The following is a 10,080-nucleotide window of genomic DNA, read 5'->3' as shown; positions in this document are numbered from 1 at the left end:
AGGGACTTTGCCCAAGGTTGCCTAGCACATTGGCAGTGGATTCAGGACCTTTGCCATGTCCCTGCCTCATCTGAAGGAGTGCCAGGCAGCCCTTGCTCCAAGCCAAGTCTCCAGGAGCCTCCTGGGAGGTAGTACCTCCCCCATTTAGGTTTATAGGGTGCTAAATGCACTACGGTGCACCAGATAGGAAAAATCAATCACAATTTCACTTCATTGCCGGATGGAAGAGGAGGTTTACAAGCCAGATAACCTGCTCTTGGAAATGGATGTGTCCATATATAGGGTGCCCAGATCCATTAGGGGCTGCGTTTAGCTGGAGGGCTGGGTCTGGGGAAGGGGCTTTCTGTTGGATGAGCAAGGGCTTCAGGTGGATGCAGCTCCCCCATCCCTGATCCCTTGGGAGAGTCGGGGACTCGGCTCTGAAAGGCTGTGGGCTGGTGGGAGCCCCTGTGCTGCTCCCAACTTAGGATGGGATGAGGAGGGGTGTGGTGGGGTGGACCTGTCACATCCATTGAACAAAATGTCTGTGCAGCTCCTGGCCTGCTGTGCAGGCTGACATTTAGGTATCTCATCTTAAACAAGGAGCAGGGGGCGACTGGTGAGCAACAAGGCCCCACTCTATGTGTGGACACCTGCAGCCTCATTCCTGGGGAGGGCAGAGGACATATGACTGGCATAAAGCATTGTGTGTAGAACCAGGGTGGGACAGTCTCCCATGAGTTCCCTGGTAGCAAAGGGGACAAAGGCCTCTCACTCCACTGTTTAAATTCCGTTTTGTGGATTGGTGGCTCTCTTGCCCAGGATGTCCACTGAAGACATGATGGTTGGCAGGTCTCTGGCTGCTATGATGCCACCCCAGGCCCACTCTGTAGAGATGTGTTTGGGAAGGAGCATGTCTGGCTTTAGCATCTCCCACCAGGACCATTCTGTCAACTTCTACCTTGGTCCCTCTGCTGCCTCCTTCTTCCCACCTTGCTGCTCTCCCCACAGCCTTCCCTTACTTGCTTCTACCTCCATACCTTTCCTCTCGCTGTTCCCTTCACCTGCAATGTACACTCCCTTCCTTAACTCAGCTCAAGGTCTCAGCTAAACCTGTGTGGAGCCCTGGAACCCAAAGCAGGAGACGACAGGGGCAGGAGGAGCCCTGGGCAGTGGTGGGAGGGGCAGGAGCCTCTGGGGCGCTTCATGTTCTGGGACAGTCAGGCAGTGACTGTTGAGGGTACAGGAGCCTGAGTTCAGCCCTGGGGTCAGACAGGCCAGGATTCAGGACCCTGCCACTTAGTCCTTCCAGTCACCTGCAGAATAGGGTGGTCCCCAAAGTGCAAAAACAGCAGAGTTGCAGAGCCCAGGTTGGAGGGAGAGGAGAAGAGCCACCCCAGGCAGGCGTTGGGGCTGGGAAGCAGGGAGCCCAGCAGGTCTCCTGGGAGGGCCTGGGCCAGCCTGTGGGCTCTGGGACAGGCTTTTCAGGGCTGTGGTTTTACATGTGTGAGCTGCAGCAGCAGAAGCCCATTCTCCACACAACGGTGGACTCAGAGCGCCCATGTGCAAGGCTGGCTATGGACGTGGAGTGGGGTCCTCAGAAGCCCCGAGCTTCCTCTGAAGAGCCTCTTAGATCCAGGCTTTGGGGCACACACTTGGAGAATCTCTGCTTTAGCAGGAGGTGAGACACAGGCTGCCCCCAGAGGCCTGGGACTGAGATGACAGCTCCTGGGGGTCATTCCTGGGATCTGAGCCTTCCTTCTCCTTTGCTCTCCCTTGGCGTTTGGAGATGCCTTTGTGCACACTCCAGCTTGCCTTATTTGACCTTTGCAGGGTTCTAAGGAAGGGATGAACCTTGTTGGACTCCAGGGGGTCAAGGGGAATCCTGGATGTTAGCATGAGAGCCCCAGATGAGCCTGAGCTGCTGTTCAGTCCTGCCACCCATCCTGCCTGGAGAGCCTGGGTCCAGGAAAGAGACCTCTGGAGGTCCTTGCTTTTGCAAAGGAAGCAGTTTTTCACACAGGTAACTTTTTGGACTAGTTGATTCTAAGCAGACTGAAGACCCAGTCCTGAGTCCCAGTTTTCTGACTGTATAATGGGGGTAAAGAGGTCCTTGCCCTGGAAAGATGAGGCATTCCTATCTAGGGTGGACACACGGTGTGTGATTTCCTTTCTCCTCATTGGCCCATGGGGCACGGCTCCGGCCTGCAGAAGCCCTCCCTCACCTGGGCTGCCCACCATGGGTGTCTGCACCATGCCATGGGAAGGGTGCAAAGGGGCACAACAGTGGGTCTTGCCCTGGTGGCTGAGGCAAGCTGGTGCTGGAATTTTCCTTCTCCCTAACCTAGGGAAAACCAAGGAATGAATCAATAGAAGTCTCGAATTAATAGAATGAGCAATGCAAAAGATTGCTGGCCTGAGAAATTTAAAGTAACAACCCACGAGGCTACCAAGAGTAAAAGTAAACTAAAAAATACAGTAATATAAAAGAAGATCACATAAAATAAATACAAGCTGAGAAATGGTAAAAATAAGATGAAAGAGGCTGGCAAGAAAGGGTAGTAAGGAAGACAAAGTAGAGACAGAGAATTCACATTCAACTGAAGAGCCAACACAGCGCTGGGAGAACAGATGAAATAAGCAATAAACAAGGGTGTTTTAAAAAAAAACCAAAAAACAAAGCTGGCGTGATGGCTCACACCTGTAATCTCAGCACTTTGGGAGGCGAGGCAGGAGGATTGCTTGAGTCCAGGAGTTTAAGACAGCCTGGGAAACATGGTGAAACCCCACCTCTACAAAAAATGAAGAAAATTATCTGGGCATGGTAACATGTGCCTGTGGTCTCAGCTACTCAGGAGGCTGAGGTGGGAGGATTGCTTGAGCCCAGGAGGTCTAGGCTACAGTGAGCCATGATCACATCAGTGTCCTCTGGCTTGGGTGACAGAACAAGACCCTGTCTCCAGGAAAAAATTGAAAACAGGAAAAACCCAATGGATTAAGAGAGGAAGGCAGCAGTGATATTTTCTGAGCTTGGATCTTGGCAGAAAGTGGGTTCCCTGGAGCCTGTAGTGACGGATAAGGCTGGCAGCAAGACCCCTTCCCAGATGCCTACAGACTCTTTCCTGGGGGCTTGACCTTAAGACCTGGGTTGGCCTCCACCCTGTGTACACGGGACAGCTGGGTTCCATGCCAAAGCCTGCAGAGAATTCCCCAGGCTTGGACTTGATCTTTCTTTGCCGGCAGGGCCTGGGTCGAATCGTCTTCCATATCACTGGTGGGCTCTGTGCTGAGGAGGGAATGAGGAAGATAGAGTTTTTGGGCCCTCCCTGGAGACGCATGGTTCAGGAGGGGCACTTCTGCAGGGGTTGGGCACTGGTGGTTCCACATCAGGCAGGCAGCTCCTCAGGATTGTGCCCAGGAGGCAGGTCACTTGGAGGGCCAGGACTCCAGCTGGCCTTTCCTTAGTCCAGCTTTTGGATGGGGTGAGAAAGAAGGCAATGGAGAAAGGAAAGGTCTGCATTTCTGGAATGACAAAGCTTTAAGTCACAATGATTGTAGCTTCCAAGTAGACCACTGAGGCCTCTCTCTGCCTTGACATTTCACCTACAGCTTCTGTGGCCAACTACTAGCATCCAGTGTTGTTTCAGTTGAGATTCCTGATGAGCCCAGTTTTATCTTTTTGCACCCTCCTTCAATTTCCTTGTGTGTAAAATGGGATGACCATCTCCTCGGTAAGATGTCAGGTGGTGAGCACAGTGCCTGCATGTGGTGAGTGCTAAAGAAAAGTAATTAGAATCAGTAAAACTGAAGAACTCTTTAGAAAAAGCAGTCACCTGTGCTGGCTGAGCTTGTGTAAAAGAAAGATTTACTGACTCAGTTTTAATTTCTGTGAATACACCTTTGTGTAGTGAAGAGCAAACCAAGAGGACTGAGCCTTGGGCTGGCCAGCAACTCACCTGATGCCTTTCTCTGGGCCTCAGTTTTTCTCTCTCTGAAGTGGATGTGTGTCATATGACCCAGAGATTTCTAATCTATCTTCTCCAGCTAGATTCTTGCATTAGGGGTGAACTTGTTCATTGGGTAGAGTTGCTTCCCCTGGTTTGGAGAGGCAGCATTTGCAGCCCCAGAGGCTATTAGGGATAAGGGTGTTGGGCCAAGAATAGCTGGGCCAGGAGCAATAAACTGTTAAGGGCTTGATGAGTCTGAGCAACTGACCAATAACATCCAATGCCCCTGGAACCTGGCAACTCCAACTTTAGGTGGCAGAGGATTAAACACATTTTGCCTCAAGGTGAGCCTGTACAGGTCCCCAGTGGTCTCTGGGCCTGCCTTCCAGCTCTGTGAGGAACAGGAGCTGAGCAAGTGCCTACAGTCACCACGCAAAAGGTGTCCAGGGGATTCTAGCCTGGATAGGAAAACTGGCTTGGCTGAGTGGACTGACCCAGGGTGAGGATCTGGGAATGAGCATATGGGGATGGCAGACTACCACACACCCTGGAAGCTGGAGAGGAAGGAGGCACCCAGGACAGAAGGTGAGGTTGCCCCAGGTCAACAACTTCCAGATGAGATCCACCTTGAGTCATGATCCTCAGATGCCAAGCCACAGGAACCTCATCACCCACCTCATCATCCAAACTGGAACTTGATGGAAATTATTCCAAAACTATGTGTTGGTGGGTTGTCTTCTTAATACTTGGAAGGAGGTCTTAATACTTATCCCACTGAAATCATGCTACCTACACCTAGCAAAACATACATCAAAGAAAAACTTCTAACTGGGTGTATCACATGCCCACTGTACTAACACACTGGAGAACCCCCAACAACAGGAGGCCTGGGGAGAGTCCCTGACCCACAGGGACTTCAGGTCAAGACCACACCCACCATCCTTTCAAGGTGGAGACAGAAAACTCATCATTTATTTCTCTTCTCCCTACAGCATTTCAGCCAGTGAATGGTGGAATTTTGCAGGAATGAGAATTAGAGGCGTAGAGGGTTTTGAGATGCGGGGTGGGTCAGGTTTCACTACTCAAGGACCCTAAGACAGGTTTTTGGAAGAAGTGTGTGTGTGTGTGTGTGTGTGTGTAGGACCACACTCAGCCACTCCCATGGGCAAGTATGACATATGACCACTCCTCTCTTCTTGCCCCCTGGCCTCCTTAACCTGGAAGTCACCTTGCTGGCTCATGGGATTCCTTGATACTTCTGCAATCCAGCTTCTCTGCTCCAACAGGCTGTCCCTGCCCAGCTGAGCTGGCCCACCCAGGGTTCCCTCACAGTGCTATGGGCCTCCACTGGCCCCCTCTGCACAGCCCATCCTCTACAATCTTTCTTTCCAAAGTGAAATCTACCAATGCTTACTCTTTGGCTCTGGCCACATGAGAGACAGACAGACATATAGACACACACTTCTTTCTTTTTGCCTTGGTTCACCACTGTTCAATGCCTGGAAGCCTTATTTTCTCCCTTGGGAACCTCCACTCAGTCTTTACAACTGTCATCTCCTCCAGGAAGTCATCCCTGCTCTTCTTCCCAGGCTGGGTCAGAGCCCAGGCATCTGAGCATACACAGCTCATTCATAGTCCCCCCCCAACATTTAAAAGATGACCTGGTTGGGTGTCTGCCTCGCCCACTGCGCTGGGAGCTCTGGGCAAGGGCTGTGGTGGGAGCCTCTCCCCCTGGTGCGTGGCGGGAGTCCTGGGGCCCCTCTCCGGACAACAGGGCCCGGGGACGTTCCCAGGCTTGCTGGAGGAGCAGCTTTCGAAGGAGGCTCTGCCAGGTCCCAGACCCCAGGAAGCTCAGCTGTCTCCTCGAAATCTTGGGGGTGCCACATGGAGCCCAGTCCCTTTCAGGCACGAGCCCACAACAGCTTAACGCTCTCTTTGGTGGTGGCCGGCCCGAGGCAGGCACCGGAGGCGGAGGGAGCCCTGTTCCGCTGTGGCCGCGAGGAGCGGGCTCTTCGCCCGGGCTCGCACATGAAAGCTCCGTGCAGGGTCGGAGTCTGAGCCCGCCGGCCGCTTGGAAGGCTCCTCACGTCCAGGCGCCGCGGTCACGGCTGCGCCGGTTTCCGGCCATGAATTGGGCTTCAGAGTCCGAGCCTCTTGCCCGACTCCCGGCTGAGCGCGCTGCCCATGGAGCGGGGGATGGGCGCCCGCCGAGGTTCGCTCGGCCAGCCAGGGTTCGAGCCCACGGCCCGGGCTCTACTCTGAGATGCTCGCGGCGGCCGGCCCCCTCTGGCTCCCCAGCTGTCCTGGGGCCTGGCCCGGCGCCCCGCCCCGGTCTCTCTTCTTGCTCCCCAGGTCCCACTCCACGAGGAACGGTCTGTTTCGTCCGGGGACATGACCCGAGACGCGCGGCTGCTGAGGTCGCCAGGGCGCTTCGGGAGCCCCTCGAGGGCAGTTAGCGGCCGGCCCTCCTCCGTTCTCCCGCCCCTGGCGAACCGGAGAAGGAGGCCCGAACCATCAGAGCTCGGCGCGCCGCAGCCCAGGCCGGTCCCCGCCGCTGTGCCGGTCTCCGAGCGTCCCCCGGGCCGGGAGCGTGGAGCACCCGGCGCCCCCTCCGAGCCGCGAGCAGGCGAGAGCCGCGCGGCGAGGCTGAGGCTCTGCAGTCACGTGGTAGAGAGGAGGGCGGAGGGGAGGGAGGCGGGCAGGGAGGGGAGGGGGAGCGGAGCTGAGGGGGAGGGGGAGGGGAGGGGGCGTCCTCCGCAGTTCGCTCCTCGCCGGGGCTCAGACACACAGCCAGCCCAGAGCCGCCACGCCGGCCCGGCCGCCGCTGCCACCGCCTCAGCCTCCCCCGAAGCCGCTCTAGCCGCGGGAAGCGCCGCTGCCACAGCCGCGGGCCGCCCCCGCCGCGCCGGCCTGGGCTCAAGCTGCCAGCACCGCCGCAGCCGCCACCGGAGCCGAAGCGGGAGCCCGACCGCGCTGGGCTGGGCTGGGCTGGGCTGGGGCGGGCGCAGGGCGCAGGGGCGGGCGCGCGGGGGAAGACGCACGGGCGGGCTCGGCTCTCCCGGGGAGCGGCCCGGGACTGCACCGGGACCAGCGCCTCCCCGCTTCGCGCTGCCCTCGGCCTCGCCCCGGGCCCGGGCGGATGAGCCGCGCGCCCGGGGGACATGGAAGCGCTGACGCTGTGGCTTCTCCCCTGGATATGCCAGTGCGTGTCGGTGCGGGCCGACTCCATCATCCACATCGGTGAGCGCGGCTGGCGGCCGGGCCGAGGCTGGGCGGGGGCCCCAACGGGGCAGGGGGTGCGCGGCGTCCAAACTTGGCGTTTCCCTGGGCCGAGGGGCCCGGCGGGCGGTGCTCCCCCGAAGGGCCGCGCCGCGCCGCCCGGCGGAGGAGCTGTGCATGGGCCGCGCCGCGCTCCCGCTGGCTGCTTGCCGCTCCCCGGGGCTCCGATCTCCGCGCGGGGCCCCGCGGCCTCTACCGACACTTAGGGCCGACGCTTCGGGGAACACCGGGATGGACGCGCGTCGAGACCCGCGCCCTTAGCGGGGCCGTCGGCGGGTCGGGAGGGCCCTTCTGCGCAGCTCAGAGCAGCGGGGGGCAGGGGGAGGCACAGCGGGGTCTCGCCAAGTTGGCAGGGCATGATCAAAGAGGCCGGACCGGAACCGTGTGTGAATGTGTGTGGGTGCGTGTTGTCAGCGTGTGTCGCTGTGTGCGCCTGGCACGGTGTCGGTGTTACTGTGAGAGGGTGTTGGGGTGTGTGGGGCCATCTGAGCGTGTGTTGGTGCGTGCACGACTGTCTGTCAGCCTGAGTGGACACAGTGTCTGCCTGCTTCTCCGGTGTGTGTCTGTGTAGCCCTTGGTGTATGTGTGAGTGCGTGTGTATCTGGTTGTGGCGACTGCATCCCCATCCTGGACAGTCCTAGAGTTTTGCGTGGTCCAAGTCTTGGGGGCCCAGACGGTCTGGGTGGTGGGAGCCGAGGGAAGAAGCGTGGGCAGCGGGGGGTAGGGGGATGCTGAGCGGGAAGAGATGGATAGAGAGAGAGAACCGGGAGAGAAGATGAAAGCGCAGAGGAGGAGGGGGCGCGCCGAGGGGGAGTGGGCGCGCCGAGGGGGAGTGGGTGGGAGTTGGGAGCAACACGGGAGGAATCTCGGGAAGTTGGGCCGAGTTGGGGGGCTGACAGCGGTCGCTTTGGGGGAGTCCCTCCGCAGTCGTCTTTCCGGAAGTTGGGAAAGACCAGCGAGCACAGGGAAACTGGGGGTTGGGAGGTGTTGAAGGCGAGGAGGATGGGACAAGGGGGGAGGGTGGGTGGTGAGGACTAGGCCTGGGCTCGGAGAGCTACGATTCCTCCTCAGGGGCCCTTGACCAAACCTGCTTCCCGCCCTGGAGGGGTGCGGGTCTCGCGGTCAGCATTGCGGCGCCGGCTCCGGGTGTAGTGAGGAATCCGGGCCTCCCTCCTCCTACCCAGCCCCCAGCTCGAGGGATCACTGGGCCTAGCTCCGGGACCTCAGGGACCCTCGAGGCTTGGTGAGGCGGGATGTGGGTGGCTGACTCCAGAGCTGTCCAGGTTGCAGGACTAGGCTCGGGCTGGTCGCACTGATCTCGGCTGGAAGCGCGGGGTCCGCGGAAGCTGTGCTAGGCGCACAAAGCGCCAGCCGGAGGGCGCCCTGGAGGAGCTGTCCGCGGTTCTAGAAAGCCCTTCAAGAGCAGCTCCTTCTGGGACCCCCAGCTCCGCTAGATCTGAACGTGGAGGCGCCTAGGACACAGCCCCCTTCCCCCACTCCCCTCGACAGACATACAGGAAATGGGAGTGGGGAAGGATGGAGAGTAGGAGGCTGAGCTCAGGGCGCCAGGCCGGGCAGCGTCACAGTCATCCAAGCTGCAGGCCATCCGAAGCCCCTGCATAAGGAAGACACCTCTGCGCAGGAAAGCCAACTGTAGACCTGCTTCGCTCAGCTCCACTCAGCAGGGGACGTGCATGGAGAAAGGACCCATCATTCTGTCCTGGGATTTGGGTGGGGGACACCACCCTCTCGGGGAACTTCCTGGCTCCTGGGATGGGATTTATGGAACCATGTCAAGGCATTTGGGCGCTGCCTGGGGCCACCCCAGCTTGGCTTAGTCCCTTGTGTGGGACATGGCTAGGACATGTGGTGCCTTGGTTGTGAGACACGAGTGTGACCTGGTGGCAGCCTGTGGGATGTGCATGTGTAACTCATATCAACTGTGTGCACGTGTGCGCTGAGGGCTGGTGGGGGGAGGGGAACATATTCCTGTGCAGGTGGAGATGGGAGAGCCTTAATCTACCGCGCCAAGCTGAAATCCCAGTTCAGACTTCCCACCACCTGGCAATCATCGGTCTGCGAGTGCCTTGACCCTCGGGCCAAGGGAAGCGGGGAGAGGGTTCTTGTCCAGGTCCGGTCTTGATCCCTTCTCTCCTCCAGGTGCCATCTTCGAGGAGAACGCGGCCAAGGACGACAGGGTGTTCCAGTTGGCAGTATCCGACCTGAGCCTCAACGATGACATCCTGCAGAGCGAGAAGATCACCTACTCCATCAAGGTCATCGAGGCCAACAACCCGTTCCAGGCTGTGCAGGAAGGTGAGTGACCGCTGTGCCCAGGGCCCACTGGGACACGGCCTGCGAGGCGTCGCAGCAGTGGGCACCGGAGGGGTTGGGACAAGCTGGGCTGTGCAGGGCACCCTCTGTTCCTCGGCAGCCACGGTGCCACGCGCGGTGGCGCGCCTTCCCCAGCCCACCTAGGCAGCGGCGCCGGGACTGCTCTGCGCTGCGGGCCGGCACGGAGAGCCTGCGAGCGCGGGGAGCTGGTCTTCTTGCGGGTTGCGTGGCGCCTTTCGGGCTGTGTGGGCGCGGGTGTGCGCCCAGCGCGGGCTGCGCAGGCGTGCGTGGCTCGGGGCCGTCTTTGTTTCTCTGTGTTTGGGGGTGGGCGTGTCTGCGTGCCGGGTACCTGTGTTGGGCGCACCTCCCCTGATCTCAGTGGCCCGGTGTTTTCCTCGCTTCGAGGTGAGGAGCGCCCAGCGGCTGGAGCCCGACCTGTCTCCTCCCGGGCATAACCTGGTAGGCGCGGCGTTTCGCGCCCCGCGGCCCCCAGAGCCTCAGCCCGGCGCTTCTCTGCAGCGCTCCTCCACCAGGTTTGGAG

At 59.2% G+C, this 10,080-nt stretch overlaps 1 protein-coding gene across 2 annotated transcripts in view; it reads left to right on the top strand.

The window, feature by feature from the left end:
- The first annotated feature begins 6,683 nt into the window (after window positions 1-6,683).
- Window positions 6,684-10,080, top strand: part of GRID1 (glutamate ionotropic receptor delta type subunit 1) — a 765,377-nt gene continuing 761,980 nt past the window's right edge. The window contains exons 1-2 of one of the 2 annotated variants that reach the window (XM_031015574.3): window positions 6,684-7,166; window positions 9,366-9,521. In XM_031015574.3, the coding sequence (XP_030871434.1) occupies window positions 7,088-7,166; window positions 9,366-9,521 (235 nt within the window). In that variant the 5' untranslated portion in view covers window positions 6,684-7,087. The remainder of the gene's footprint in view (window positions 7,167-9,365; window positions 9,522-10,080) is intronic. The other variant, XM_055353886.2, reaches the window with a different exon arrangement.

The sequence above is a fragment of the Gorilla gorilla genome, chromosome 8 (genome assembly GCF_029281585.2).
Source record: "Gorilla gorilla gorilla isolate KB3781 chromosome 8, NHGRI_mGorGor1-v2.1_pri, whole genome shotgun sequence".
Taxonomy (NCBI): domain Eukaryota; kingdom Metazoa; phylum Chordata; class Mammalia; order Primates; family Hominidae; genus Gorilla; species Gorilla gorilla.
Note: the sequence above shows the minus strand (reverse complement) of the source record. Positions and strands in the feature narration are given on the sequence as shown.